The sequence below is a fragment of the Periophthalmus magnuspinnatus genome, chromosome 13, assembly GCF_009829125.3.
Source record: "Periophthalmus magnuspinnatus isolate fPerMag1 chromosome 13, fPerMag1.2.pri, whole genome shotgun sequence".
Lineage (NCBI taxonomy): Eukaryota > Metazoa > Chordata > Actinopteri > Gobiiformes > Gobiidae > Periophthalmus > Periophthalmus magnuspinnatus.
The window spans coordinates 28,972,557-28,988,385 of record NC_047138.1 but is presented as its reverse complement, the minus strand read 5'-3'; the positions used below and the strand labels follow the sequence as shown (position 1 = coordinate 28,988,385).

The 15,829-nt window shown below is 39.9% G+C and overlaps 3 protein-coding genes across 3 annotated transcripts; 1 reads left to right on the top strand and 2 right to left on the bottom strand.

The window, feature by feature from the left end:
• Positions 1–2,563: 2,563 nt before the first annotated feature.
• On the bottom strand, positions 2,564–3,517 carry LOC117379884 (olfactory receptor 11A1-like). The gene has a single exon (XM_033976587.1). The coding sequence runs from the start codon at positions 3,515–3,517 to the stop codon at positions 2,564–2,566; it is 954 nt and encodes a 317-aa protein (XP_033832478.1).
• A 1,525-nt stretch (positions 3,518–5,042) lies between these two features.
• On the bottom strand, positions 5,043–5,996 carry LOC117379883 (olfactory receptor 11A1-like). The gene has a single exon (XM_033976586.1). The coding sequence runs from the start codon at positions 5,994–5,996 to the stop codon at positions 5,043–5,045; it is 954 nt and encodes a 317-aa protein (XP_033832477.1).
• Positions 5,997–6,252: 256 nt separating this feature from the next.
• Positions 6,253–8,730, top strand: LOC117380470 (olfactory receptor 1500-like). The gene is made up of 2 exons (XM_033977284.2): positions 6,253–6,278; positions 7,782–8,730. The coding sequence occupies exon 2, from the start codon at positions 7,783–7,785 to the stop codon at positions 8,728–8,730; it is 948 nt and encodes a 315-aa protein (XP_033833175.2). The 5' UTR covers positions 6,253–6,278; position 7,782.
• The last annotated feature ends 7,099 nt before the right edge of the window (positions 8,731–15,829 follow it).

The following is a 15,829-nucleotide window of genomic DNA, read 5'->3' as shown; positions in this document are numbered from 1 at the left end:
TATCTGTTTGGTTCAGCAGGGCTGGGGATCGCCCTCACCGGCTACTGACTCACTGCAAACAAAAACGAGGATTTGACGGTTATTTTCCGTACGGACTGTCTGGTGGATGCTATGCCTTGTCGCGGATAGTGGGAGTATTGTACGTGGGCACATTTGTGGGATTTGTGTGGATGTTTCTCTTTTTTACAATATTCATGAGTGCGAGTGTAGTGGGGTTGTCTGCTTTCCCTTGCTGTCCTTGAAAGCACTACTGTGGGCTCCACCCTTGACCCTGCCCTCCTAGTTAGGGACTATGTAAGCCACCTGTTTCCAATATGGCACTCTTTGCTGCTGCCACACTGTCCGCTGCTGTGCCTTGGCTTGGGTTGACTGAGGTAGGAAAGAGGCTCTTAATATATGGCTTAAATTAGTCCTACTCTGCACTGTTGGTTAGTGATGGTAAAACTGAAACCTCATGAAACATTGAAGCACTTTGAGACAACTGCACTGAAAATGACACACTGCTTCGACTCATTTGACACAGTCAGAAGAGCGACATCTGCTGGATTTGTCTGTAATACATTTGTGTGGATGTGACGTAAAGCTCTGTGAACCTCGCTCCTTCCTCTAACCCCCACTCCCCTTTTCTGTGACTTTTATCTGAATGAATTTTATCACTTCAATTTTATTTTTATTCTCTTATAACTTATTCTCCTGTTTATTATGATACATGAATACGCAACGAGGCTTCGGTTTGACGTCATGTTATTTTTGGCGTGGTGAAGTGCGTATATCGAAACAATGCTCAGCAACACTTCCGCTTCATAGGGTTGGTACAGTGTCGAGCTGAGAGTAACATCTCTACTGTTGGTCTGGGGGCGTCAACCCCAGGTAGATCTGCGACAGAGGGCTGTTTCATTCCTGCTGGGCTTTGAAGGGTGGTAAGTTGGTTGCAAGGGAGAATGATGTAATACAGGTGAGCCTTTTTAACAGATTGTTGTTTTTCAGGCTAAACCTGCTGCTGTTTTTTTGTACAGAGTTTTGCAAACGGTTTTTGGACTCAGTTTTGTACATTGCTTTGCATCCCAACTGGAGTCTAATTATTTTATTTTGTTTCAGCGACACTGGGTGCCCTCTGGTGGTTGGGCTAGGCACATTGTTGAGGTTCCCCCCACCTTTGCATGTGATTAAGTGCACTGGGATCAGGAGTTTAGTTTTATGCACTTTTCATTTTGCTGTGCTGTTTGCTGTGTCCACTGAGGTGAGTATGTGGTATCACCCCTGGGCACACCCAAGATAGTCTGCTCACCACTGGTGGCCCCAGCTAGCTTATTTTGTTTTTTTGGTAATTTCAAACTGTTTGTTTTATTCCTATGCCTATTTTAAGTACCAACTTAACTGTTAGCTTGTCTTTGAAATAAAGTAAAAACTTTTTTACCATTTTCACTTAATGTTGTAATAAATATATTTTCCTAAATTTGTCTTGTTTAATTTTATTTTGTTTTAGCCATATATTAGAATTTGATTCAGAATATTTGAAAGAAAAACCTTTTTTAAATAAAACAATTTTAATCGTTTGTCACGTCTCATCTTTTAATTCAGGATCTTATCTGTGTCTTTCACACTGTAAATTTCATTGTGACCCTTGGGCCTTAAGACCCCCCCCCCCCCCAAAAAAAAACAAAAAAAACTTGCCCTCGGCGGGGTGACCCGTGTTGCCACACGAGCAAATTAAGTTTTTGTGCTGTTCTTGTGCATGGAGCTCCCTTTGGTCCAGTCTTAGTATGCAGGGTTAGTCCTGCATTAGTAGTCCTGACTTGGAGACAAAGCCATATATAGATGCACTGACCATATGAAGCACCACTGTTGCATAACCGCGATTAACTCAAGGTTACAGAGCAGTGCACTGCAGACATGTTCCGTACTGATTCATGTTTAATGTGAGTGCACACCGCAAGTTCGAACCCAATCCTCATGAGAACCTCCCTACCATACCCAACTACTCCTGCTGTGCACTTGCGTCAACTGAGGCACAGCAAACAATATGAATAATGGTATGCAAAGTGCCCACAGTGAAACACCAAATCCTCACACTCTACAGCGAGTCAACTGCAGAAAGTAGCCAGTGAGGGCCCATCCACAGTCTCACACCCCCAGCCCTTCACCTGTTTGCAGCTTTGCCTCTGCACACTACCTGGTGCTCGGTGCACTGGCTCTGGGAAGATAAGCTTCGCTGGACAATGGGCCAGCAAGGATTGTAGAGAAACCCCTCTCCAGGAAGAAAACATGGACCAACACAAAATTGGCTTAATTTAGTTTTACAGTTTTACACTATTCATCCAAATATAACATCCATTGTAGTTTGTGCAGTTTATACAATGGCTTGCAAAAGTTTTCATACGCCTGGATCTTTGGTACATAAGTGTTGAGTAGAAAGAGAATTATACATCATTTCCAAATAAAATACAAAATTGAAAAGTGCAGCGTCCAAAAGTGAGTTTTTTTTTTTTTGTTTTTTTTTGGGGGGGGGATCATATATATATATATATATATATATATATATATATATATATATATATATATTCTAAGTCATCTCAATCACAGTCACAGCTTTTCTTGATTTAGAAAATATGTTTTTACACACATTTCTGATTTTTGTCAGGTTCAGGCCGTACATAGGTGTGTTGAACAGTGGTTGACATGTTAGATGATATAATGATAAAATTATTCTCAACATTTGAGGCAAATGGCTCAGGTCAAACCTGGTTTGGCAAATTTGGAATGAAGATCCAAAAGCAAAGTTTACAACAGAAAAGAGGTGAGGCGTGCATGTGCTCACAGCCTTCTGCCGTGTCTGTTTGGTTCCATTAAAACACACTCTAAAAATCTGTATATAGGTAAAGAAAATAATGAAAACAGGTATTGAGACAAAGACAGTAGCTGCGACCACTTCATAAATGTTGTTCATAGTTGTATCAGAACAGGCCAGTTTGATGATGAGGTAGTTATCACAATAAACAGAGTCCATGATGTTTCCACAAAGTTTTAAAGATGCAGTGAGAACAATTGTTATTCCAACAGCCACAAATGGAGACAGCCAAGTGACAACAATGAGACATGTGACTTTTCTCAGGGTCATGTGAGTGTTGTAGTGCAGAGGAAAGCAGATGGCCACATATCGGTCGTATGACATGACAGCCAGGTTTGTAAAATTAACTCCAATGTATGAATACAAAATGAATATTTGAAGAAAACACAGGTTATATGAAATCGTGTGGATGTCTTGAAGGATTTGATATGCAATGAAAACTAGACATACAGTGCTGCCATTTATCTCATTGATGAATAAACTGCACAGAAAAATGTACATTGGTTCATGTAGAGTCTTATTCAAACATATGACAACAATAAGGAGCAGGTTTGACAGCACTATCAGAACATACACAGACAATATAATGACAAAATACAACCACCGCAAAGGCCCAGGGTCAAAGTAGGCTCCTAGAGTGAAATAAGAAACCTGACTGAAATTCATCATAACTTCCTTTTGGTTTGTAAATACACAAGATCTATCGTATAGTAAAATATTTGCGTAAACAGGGCTTTAGAAATAGCATTATCAATTTGATTTCAAGGTGCGTGATCTTAGAAAGCATTCACATATTCAGTACAGCATTGAGAACCTGCTCAGTTTAGACAAAGGAAAACAGAATTATCACCTTTAATAAAAAGGACATAACAACTATTGTTTTTAACATTATAAAGTTCAGGTAAACTCTTTCCATATATTTATCTAGAAATGTGCATTTATTAAAGATTTGTATTATTAAAAACATGAAACCCGTGTAGCAAAGGTGCACAATCTTTCCATCAATTATGTACAAAAACAGGCTCAAATTGTAACACGCTAGATCACCTTATACATTCTCACAAATTTTAGACAATACTTTTAAATAGAACAGAAAGGAAAACAAAGTTTGATGCAGAGTCGCTAAAATTAATATAGAATTCTCTTGTGAAATCTGAAAATGCATATTCACTCCCTTCAAAATGACAAAACATGGATATAAAAACATTGTGCTGTTCTTGGGAGTATATTTATGTAATAATTTGGTTAGAGTGGAACGTGAGCTGCACCAAAAACCTCAAGTGAACTGACGGCCTGACGCAAAGTGGCCTTTATCAGATCCTCCCTGTTCACAAAATCATGACGTCAAAAAAAAAGACAACTATTCCCCAACATTTTTAACATTTTCTCACCACATATAGTGAACCGCACACAATTCCATTTTTTATGTTGGTTTTACCTTTTGTTGGCCGGTTTAATTTGGGTAAGGGTCAGAAATGTTTATGGTTAAGGTATGTTTAAGAATAGGTTAGGCTCATGTTTTTATCAAACGTTTAGAAATGTTGGAACGGAGGAGAGAGAACTTTAACAGAAGGATGAGGTTTCATTAGTATTACTTTTTGTTGTTGTCGTCAATGCACATTCCTAGTTTGTGACTCTTGTTTAAATGACAATCTTATATTGTTGTCCCCTCATCAAAAATTTGTTTCTTTAATCCATTTATCAAAAATCTTCTCTGAGCTTCAAAATAATGCTCAGTTTGCATTTGCCTGGATTGTGGCTTCACAGGTAAAAATCCAGACTTCTCTTTCACAGTTTTAAGACCATAAGCCATCACTGGACTCATTCTATTGTGGTCACAACAAACGTGCTGCTATATTAGCATATCATTCACATTACCCAAGGACTTCATTTGTTTATTTCCCATAATCCACCTGTCAATCACACTCATGTTAACTCGGGGAGATTCATTAGTAACCAGACTCACATTTACTTTACTGTCCCAGTAGGGAAATTTCCTCTGCATTTGACCCATTCTTCAATGGTGCTTGGGAAAACTGGAGCAGTGAGTTCCACAGCACAGTGCCCAGGAATCTATCTATCTATCTAGATCTTGAACTAGGCTTGGTCAGAACTACATTGGCTGGAGGAAAATTAATAAATACAAAGAAACAAAATTAGAGGATAAATATTCTCATTGTGATTGTCTTTATCATTAAGTCATCTCCATCATCGTCACAGCATTTCTTGATTTAGAAAATAGGTTTTTACACACATTTCTGATTTTTGTCAGGTTCAGGCCGTACATAGGTGTGTTGAACAGTGGTTGACATGTCAGATGATATAATGATAAAATTATTCTCAACATTTGAGGCAAATGGCTTAGATCAAACCTGGTTTGAGAAATTTGGAATGAAGTTCCAATAGCAAAGTTTACAACAGAAAAGAGGTGAGGCGTGCATGTGCTCACAGCCTTCTGCCGTGTCTGTTTGGTTCCATTAAAACACACTCTAAAAATCTGTATATAGGTAAAGAAAATTATTATTAGAGGTACTGACACAAAGACAGCAGCAGCGACCACTTCATAAAAATTATTCACTGTTGCATCTGAACAGGCCAGTTTGATGATGAGGTAGTTATCACAATAAACTGAGTCCATGATGTTTCCACAAAGTTTTAAAGATGCAGTGAGAACAATTGTTATTCCAACAGCCACTAATGGAGACAGCCAAGTGACAACAATGAGACATGTGACTTTTCTCAGGGTCATGTGAGTGTTGTAGTGCAGAGGAAAGCAGATGGCCACATATCGGTCGTATGACATGACAGCCAGGTTTGTAAAATTAACTCCAAGGTAAGAATACAAAAAGAATATTTGAAGAAAACACAGGTTATATGAAATCGTGTGAACATCTTGAAGGATTTGATATGCAATGAAAACTAGACATACAGTGCTGCCATTTACCTCATTGATGAATAAACTACAAATAAAAATGTACATTGGTTCATGTAGAGTCTTATTCAAACATATGACAACAATAAGGAGCAGGTTTGACAGCACTATCAGAACATACACAGACAATATAATGACAAAATACAACCACCGCAAAGGCCCAGGGTCAAAGTAGGCTCCTAGAGTGAAATAAGAAACCTGACTGAAATTCATCATAGCATTTGATTTGTAAACACACTATAAGTAGAAGAAATCTATCACATTGTAGAATATTTGTGTAAACAGGGCTTTGCAAATCGCATTATCAGTGTTATTTCAAGGTGGGTGATCCATCATTCAGTAAAACAAAGAAAAAAGCATCTCATTATAAAACCCTATGGTAAAACCTTTACATATATTTATGAATAAATGTCTAATTATTCTCTTCTTTAGTTTATTATTAAAGCCTTTTTAATTTTTAATTTCCATAATTTCCAAATTCTTTAAATTGGATAGAAAGTAAAACAAAGTTAAATGCAGAGTGAATAAAATTAATTTAGATTTCTGTTCTGAAATCTGAAAATGCATATTATAAACGTCCAAGAACATGTTCAATAATAATTTGGTTAGAGTGGGACCTGAGCTGCACCAAAAACCTCAAGTGAATCTGAAGTCCTGACACGAAATGGCCTTTATCAGATCCTCCCTGTTCACAAAATCATGACGTCAAAGAAAAAGTTGAACAACTACTCCCCAACATTTTTAACATTTTCTCGCCACATATAGTGAACCGCCCTCGATTCCATTTTTTATGTTGGTTTTAACTTTTGGTGGCCGGTTTAATTTGGGTAAGGGTCAGAAATGTTTATGGTTATGGTATTATTAAGAATAGATTAAGCTCATATTTTTATCAAACGTTTAGAAATGTTGGAATGGAGGAGAGGGAACTTTGACAGAATGGTATGGTTTCATTGATATTACTTCTTGCTGGTGTCAAAACACATTCCTAGTTTGTGAATCTTGCTCAGTGAACACACATTATGCAAAACTCACTTTTTTAGAATCATATATTGTCAATTCATCAATAACTTTAAACTAAATAACTAAAGCTCCAAAATAACTTGCATTGCATTTTGCACTTGAAACAGCGCAGCTTCGAGAGCGTTCACACACACTTGCCCCGCTCCAGAATGCGAGTGGAGCCGTGCTTGAAACAGCCTTGAACATGCCTTTGCAGCATCATGTGGTGGCTGGGGACAATGCCTCTGGACTGGCAGAGCAGGGTGGTGGTGGTCCCTCTGTTTAAGAACATGGACCAAAGGGTGTGTTCAACTGCAGGGTAATGACATTCTTCCGCCTCCTTGATATAAGTCTGTTTCAGGGTAATCTGACAATCTGAAACAATTAAAAGCTTTAGATTTCAGCAAATATTTCTTTATTTGTTTGGTTAAATATTTCTGACTGACAGTCGTGTTGACGTTTTTCCATTGATGTCATGCATAATTTGCTACATATTTTGGTGGTGTATGAACTGGGAGGGGCCTGTAGACAGTTTGATAAAGGTCCAGTTTAGGTGATCTCTGTTGTACATGATCCTCCATCTGACAGTAGAGTTTAAACGTGTCTTCAGTTATTTAACTAACCTAAAATGTATTCAGTGTAAGGTGAGGAATCTACTGGAAATTAATCATTTTATTTATAATATTATTTCTTGAACAAATATATATTTTCCTATTTTAACATGTTGGTCAGTTTGAAAATTGGAATAGTTCTAGTTCTGTTCATGTTATAAAAGGCATTTAAATTGTTGATAGTCATACGAGTTAGTTATAATCTATAATCTAGTTTTTGGTTCTATGTTTTGAATGTTTGGTTTTATGTTTTGAAATAGTATTTACTCCCTTCTTTCTATAGGTCCACACTGTTATCTCTGGCAAAGACTATTTAGCACTGCAGCATTTGAGTTTTAACATTTTGCTGATGAATATTTTTGGTTGAAATTACGTTTTCAAACAGAAAGAGAATGATGGTTAATTTCAGTCAGGTTTCCCATTTTACCCTGGGAGCTTATTTTGACACTGGGCCTTTGAAATGGTTGTATTTTGTCATTATATTGTCTTTGTATATTCTGATATTGCTTTCCAACCTGCTTCTCATTGTCGTCATATGTTTGAACAGAACCCTACACGAACCTATGTACATTTTTCTTTGTAGTTTATTTGTGAATGAACTTTACGGCAGCACTGCGTTGTATCCATTTCTCTTATCCCAGATCCCTCAAGACGTCCATAAAGTTTCCTATTCTTTTTGTCTTGCGCATATCTTCACAATTTATTATTACGGTTCTTTGGAGTTCTCCAGCTTGTCTGTGATTTCATACGACAGATACGTTGCCATATGCTTTCCTCTGCAATACAACAGTCGTATGAACAATAGAAAAGTTGTATTTCTGTTTATTTTAATATGGCTGCCTCCATTTGTAGCTGTTTTAATTACCACTATACTCACATCGTCTTTGACTCTATGTGGAAATGTTCTTGACACTGTACTTTGTGATAATTACTGTGTTGTGAAACTGTCCTGCTTTGACACAACCATAAACAACTTGTATGAACTTGTGGCTGCTAGTGTCACTGTAATGCTTCCTGTATGTGTCATCATTTTCACATATATTCACATTTTTAAAGTGTGTTTTAATGGTTCCAAACAGACGCGCCAAAAGGCTGCGAGCACCTGTACCCCTCATATCTGCTCCTTGGTGAACGGGGCTTTTGGAGCTTTATTCCTTATCATTCAAACCAGGTTCAATATGAGCCACTGGCCGCATATTGTGAGAATAATTCTGCCGTTGTATCATCTCGCCTGTCAGCCACTGTTTAACCCACTCATGTACGGTCTGAAACTGACAAAAATGAGAAATGCCTGTAAAAATATATTATCTAAAAATAAAATAATGATTGGGGTAAACTGACTTGTTTTGTTTTATTCTGTGTGTTTTTAGGGTAAAATTGAGACAATTTTCACTTAACTGCATAAAAAAGTGAGCTAAAAGTATCCTTTGTTGGAGATAATCATGACAGTCTAGGACATAGGTGGGTAAACTACGGCCCGGGGACCACACACGGCCCATTGGGCTTATTAATCCGGCCCGCCGAACGTGACCAAATTATACTAAAATAGGTAAGGGTAAACCTTGTTCAATTTCCCTTTCCCCTGTAATGCTGTTTTCCCAAAACATGGTGGACTTCAGCTATATCAACCTTGTACGTGTGTATTCCTCTCGTATTCTCTAATTAGCCCTTTTGCAAAAATGTGCTTAAAAAAGAAAAGAAAAGTGGATGGTGAGGCTCAAGTGTTTGGAGTGGACGACAAAATATTTTTTCACTGAAGTCCGATCAAAGGCTGTATGCCTAATATGCCAAGAAACTTCTCCTGGTTTTCAAAGAGTACAATATCAGCCGTCACTTTGATACAAAGCATGCCAACTATGCTAGCAAGCAGTCAACACAAAAATGGGCTGCTACGGCTCAGAGGTTGGTAGCCAGTTTACAGACTTAGCAACATTTTTTTCACCCCCAAAGAGCGATTTAAGAGTCAAGTACCAAGGCAAGTTTTTTGCTGGCATTCAAATTAGCAAAGGTTAGCAAGCGTTTGAAAGCGAGTTTTTAAAAGAATGCATTTGGAAAACAATGTGTACAATGAGCCTTGCATATTCACGCTTTGCTACATGTTACAGGCCAAATTTCTAATGTAATATATACATATATATTTCCGGGCCCGGCCTCTGTCCCAGAACCCGTTGTGGCCCGTGTGTCAAAATGTTTGCCCACCCCTGGTCTAGGACCCTCTCATTTCTCTGTGATCCCTCCTTGTAATTTTGATCATTTTAATTTTTGCAACTTGAAAAATTGTTCATAGGCAGCATCCATCCATCCATCCATCCACATTCACATGTATACTCTCTATACGACCAGTGAGAGACAGAGGTAGGACTTCCCATTGCTCTAGACCTTTTTTTAATTTTCCCTATTACAACTTTACCATTTACATTATACAGTTCTGTTAGACATGGGGGGATCTGAATACTCAGATATTTTATCTGTTAAATCCACTCTGGTTGTTAAAGGTTTGTGATGTTGCACAGTAGATCCATTGCCAATGTTTTTTCATTTATTTCAGGTTACAAAGTCAATGCTGACTATGTAAAAAAAAAAAAAAAAAGACTGAATTTACTGATTAGTTTTATCAAATGGGGAGTAGTTATTTGGATATCTATAATAGTACATCGGCTGCATGTAGTTTATGTTGTTCTCCATTTATTGAAACTCCTCGTCTATCATCTTCATCTCTATCAATTGCACCAATGGTTCAATACTTATATCAAACAGCAGAGGCGACAATGGGCACCCCTGCCTACAGCCATGTTCCGGTGAAAAACATTGGACGTTGTTCCATTTATCTTTACAGAATATAAAATATGGACTCTGGGATGAATTTACATCTTTGTAGTTTGTGGTTTAGGTACTGCCAGGAAACACGATCAAATGCATTTTGGGCATCAAGCAACAATATCATTGCTTCGTCTTTTTAGCTTTGGAAAACGTCATCAAATCCAGCAACCTACGAAGATTGTCCCCACAGTGCCTTCTGGTTATGAACCGGTTGGTCTGGGTTCATAATTTCTGTAATGATTTTGTTGACCCATTTGGCTAAAATTGGCGTAAGAATGTGTTAAGTAATGATATCGGTGTGTATGATTGACAGGGTGTAGGGTTTTTGACCTTTTGGTGAATTGCCACAAGTGTAACATCATTCGAGGAAGATGTCATGGTTTTGGACTGTAATGCATGATAGTAAGCTTGCAGCAATAGAGGGTCCACTTTTCCCCTAAATTGTTTGGAAAATTCATTAATGAAGCCATCAGGGCCAGTGCTTTTATTACTTTTAAAATCTGAAATTGCCTGTTGAATTTCCTGTTTACTAATTGGTTCATCTAATTATTTTGCTAATGATTCTGAAATGTTTTGATTTTTTAGTGTAATATTTTCCCAATAATTTCCTAATAAATTGTCATCTTTACATGTGTCAGTGTCAGAGTTTTTATACAAAGATATAATAATCTACTGAGGGACATCAACGCCCACGTGGACAATGCCAGTGACACCTGGAGGGGCCTGAGTGGGAAGAATGGCCTCCCTGATCTGAACCCACGTGATGTTTTGTTATTGGACTTCTGTGCTAGTCAACTTTGTCAATAAGAAACACCGTGTTTGAACAAAAGGGTGTCCATCAGTGCACATGGCTCCAGGACACCCTAGGTTGGAGGTCGATGATCGACTTTGTCGTCGTGTCATCTGACCTTCGGCCACGTGTCCAAGACATGTGGCCGTCTGGTGGAATGTCTGGTGGAACCCTCTGTTAGCAGGATCTTCAACTCACGCCTCCGGGAGAGCTTCTCCCATATCCCGGGGGAGGCTGGAGTCATGGAGTCCGAGTGGGCCATGTTCTCCACCTCCATTGTAGATGCGGCTGCACGTAGCTGTGGTCGCAAGGTCTCTAGTGCCTGTCGCCGTGGCAATCCTCGAACCCGGTGGTGGACGCCGGAAGTAAGGGATGAAGAAGGAGTCCTATCAGGCCCTGCTGGCTTGTGGGGCTCCTGAAGCAGCCGACAGGTACCGTCAGGCCAAGCGTGCCGTAGCCCGTGCAGTTGCAGAGGCAAAAACTCGGGGCTGGGATGAGTTCAGGGAGGCCATGGAGGAACTCTATTGGTCGGCCTCGAAGAAATTCTGTCAAACCGTCCGACAGTAGGGGGAAGCAGTGCTTCACCAACACTGTTTACAGTGCGGGTGGAGAACTGCTGACCTCAACTGGGATGTTGTTGGGCAGTGGACAGAATACATTGAGGATCTCCTCAATCCCTCTGTCACGTCTTCAGAGGAGGAAGCAGAGTTTAAGGACTCAGAGGCGGACTCGTCCATGACCCTGGTTGAAATCATTGAGGTGGTTGGCAAGCTCCTCGTGGCAAGGCTCTGGGGGTGGACGAGATCCGTCGTGAGTATCTTAAATCTCTGGATGTTGTGGGGCTGCCTTGGTTGACATGCCTTTCCAACATCACGTGGCAGTCGTCGACAGTACCTGTGGAATGGCAGACTGGGGTGGTGGTTAATCTGTTTAAGAACGGGGACCAGAGGGTGTGTTCCAACTAGAGGGGATTCACACTCCTCGGGCCTTCCCAGACCAGCTCTATACTCTCCATCGGGTGCTCAAGGGTTCATCGGAGTTTGCCCAACCAGTCCACATGTGTTTTGTGGACCTGGAAAAGGAATTCGACCGTGTCCCTCATGGTGTCCTCGTGGGAGTATGGGGCCCAGGGCCCTTTGTTAACGGCTGTCTGGTCCCTATATTGCTGGAGCAGGAGCTGTCTTCGCATTGCCGGCAGTAAGTCAGACCTGTTCCCGGTGCATGTTGGACTCCGCCAGGGCTGCCCTTTGTCACCGGTTCGGTTCATTATATTTATGGACAGAATTTCTAGGCGCAGTCAAGGGCCAGAGGAGGTCTGGTTCGGAACCACAGGATCTCATTGCTGCTGTTTGTTGATGATGTTGTTCTGATGGCTTTGTCGAGCCAGGACCTGTAACAGGCACTGGGGCAGTTTGCAGTCAAGTGTGAAGCGGATGGGATGAAAATCAGCTCCTCCAAATCCGAGGCCATGGTTCTCGACCGGAAAAAGGTGGTTTGCCCTCTCCGGGTGGGTGGAGAGTCCTTGCCTCAAGTTGAGGAGTTCAAGTATCTTGGGGTCTTGTTCACAAGTGAGGGTTGGACGGAGTGTGAAATCGACAGGTGGATCGCTGCAGTGTCTGCAGTGATGCGGTCGCTGTATCGGTCCATTGTGGTAAAGAAGGAGCCGGATTTACCGGTCAATCTACGTTCCTACCCTCACCTATTGTCGGAACTACGGGTAAGGGGGACCAAAAAGACAGAACTTGGGGAATAGTTTAACAGTGTTTATTTACAACAGAAGTGCAAAATGATGGTAGATCAAACGGTGAATTGGGACGATCTGGCACTGGGTGTCAGGTCCTGGCTCCTCTTATCCTTCCCAGGTGTGGGCTGCTGTGTCAGCCTCCTACCAGACCCGTAGGGTGATGAAGCTGTAGGTTCTGGTCTTAGCTCGCCATCGAAATCAAGAGCACCTGGCCTGTATTTGAATTAACAGGGCTAAATAAATGACTTGAATAAATAAAAATCAAATGTCAAAAGTAATTAACCTTAGCTGCGTTACAGTGTTCAGTTCCAGTGTGTACACAAAATAATTTACATTTAAAAAGGCATTCAATGTGTTTTACAATGAGCACAAACAAGAAAACGTTAGCCTGGGCATGCTAATGCTAAGCTAATTAGCTTAGCATCGGATGCTAGCAGCACTTTCAAACTCACCAATTCCCAAGTTTAACATCGCATGATGGCGGCAACGGACTCCCCACGGACCGGAGGTTAGCTCTACAATGTTAAGAGTGGAGTGGAACTACTTAGTTTGTTGAAGCTTAGAAACACAGAAAAGAGCGAATATTGCAAATTGTTTGGGACTGACCTTTTCACAGCTGCCTCGGTAGCTTCCCCCACAACTCTGACTAGGAAGCTGCCGACACAGATTGAAAAGACACTCTGCGTGCTGTGATTGGCGGACTCGGGTCAGGTGATTAGGGGTGCGGTAAGGCATGTATGAAACACGGAGGGCAGAAATAAATATATAAATGTAGCTTTTATATAAACAAGATTTAACGACAGGTCAAAGCAGGAGTTTAATAAAACATTTTTAATAAGACAGAATTTTAACCTGGGTTACACCTTGCTTCTTAAGCCTTATCACCTGCTTGCCCTGTTGCCATTTTATAGCACTTTTGTTCAGTAAATCTTAAATTGCTTTCTATTTTTTCAGTAATCTCCAAGCAAAGATGTAAACTCCTTAAGCAGATCAGCTGTTTGGGCCTTTTTGTGTTTTTGCTGTAACTCTTTTCTTTTTACTTCCAGATCATGCTGTCTAGCCTCTTTTTTCTTTTTCTTTGCTCAAACAAATTATATTATACAGCCTCTGATATAAGCGATGGCACAGTCCCACAATGCGGTATCTGGGAAGTAGAATTTAATCTCAGATAAATTCCCCAACATTTAACAGTGAAGCATTCAGTCTCCAATGCTTAATTTTTGGTGTCTGTCCCATGGTGTCTGTGCATGATTGGACAGAGTAATTCCAATATTATCTATTCTATGCTTCTCAATTTTTGAGGTGAAGAAGAAATCTATTCTAAAGTAAGAAGAGTGTCTATATGAGCAGAAGGTGTAATCGCTGACCCTGGGGAACCTGTTCCTCCATACATCTTTCAAACCCAGTTCTGTTGTTAGACGTTTCAGAGCTTGACTCATTTGAGACACTGCCTGGCTGTCTGTGCAAATGTGATGACAAAACACAAATAAAGCCCACTCCACATACCAGCACAATGTCAAAAATTGTACATATTAAGTTTGGTTTATCCTCATTAGGAGCATAACTGTAGAAAAGGGAGACCTGGACTGCATCAGTTTCTCCAGTAACCATAACATACCATCGATCTTTATGAATGGTAAGGCCTGGAAGTCAAACCCAAAGCCATTGTATTGCCCCCCTGACAATAACACTTCCCTCAAGATGTACACTCCTGGTCAAAATTTTAAGACCAGTTGAAAAATTGCTAGAATTCACATTTTGCACTGTTGGATCTTAAAAAGGTTCTAAGCAGTGATTCAAAATACAAAAAGAAGAAATGGGAGTGATACAAAAAAAAAAAAAAAAAAAAAAAAAAAATTGAGTAAGTAACTTATTGCAAACAACCATTAAACTGAAATATGCTGTTTATCAGCTGATCAAAAGTTTAAGACCACAGCCTTTAAAAGCTCAAATCTTTGCAAAAATGTGGATTCAGTGTCATTTTCTGTCAGGTATCTACACTGTTCCGACTTAGTGGCATGACAAGGAGATCCCACCTGAGATGTTTTTTTACATAGCACAGTGGAGGGGGCACCATCATGATTTGGGGGGCTTTTTGCTTCAATGGAACAATGGAGCTTCAGGTCGTGCAGAGCAGAGAATGGCAGCAGGCTATGTGGAGATGTTGCAGGGGGCATCCCTCATGACTGAAGGCCATCGTCTGTGAGGTAATGACTGGGTTTTTCAACAGGACAACGCTCTAGTTCACAAAGCCTGACTTCTTCCAGAGAAATAACATCACTCTTCTGAACCATCCTGCGTGTTCCCCTGATCTAAATCTAATTGAGAACATTTGGGGTTGGATGGCAAGGGAAGTTTACAAAAATGGACACCAGTTCCAGACAGTGGATGCCCTCCGTGAAGCCATCATCACCACTTGGAGCAACACTCCCACTAGCCTCCTGGAAACACTAACATCAAGCATGCTGTAACAAATTTTTGAGGTGATTCACAAGAATGGCGGAACTAATCATTACTGAGTCCTTTTTTGTAAATTGTATTTCTATTTTGGGGGGTTGGGGTTTTTTGAGATGTGGTCTCAAACTTTTGATCAGCTGATGGGCTTTAGAAACATTTAGGATTTCATTGTCTGTGCAGAACAGTGCAGTATTTGTAAACATCGGCACTGAGATGTTCACATGATTGAAAGATTTTAGATTTTGGCAAATATTTCTTTTTTTGTTTGGTTAAATATTTCTGACTGACAGTCGTGTTGACGTTTTTCCATTGATGTCATGCATAATTTGCTACATATTTTGGTGGTGTATGAACTGGGAGGGGCCTGTAGACAGTTTGATAAAGGTCCAGTTTAGGTGATCTCTGTTGTCCATGATCCTCCATCTGACAGTAGAGTTTAAACGTGTCTTCAGTTATTTAACTAACCTAAAATTTATTCAGAGTAAGGTGAGGAATCTACTGGAAATTAATAATTGTATTTATAATATTGTTTTTTGAATAAATATATTTTCCTATTTTAACATGTAGGTCAGTTTGAAAATTGGAATGGTCCTACTTTTGTTCATGTTATAAAAGGTACTTAAATTGT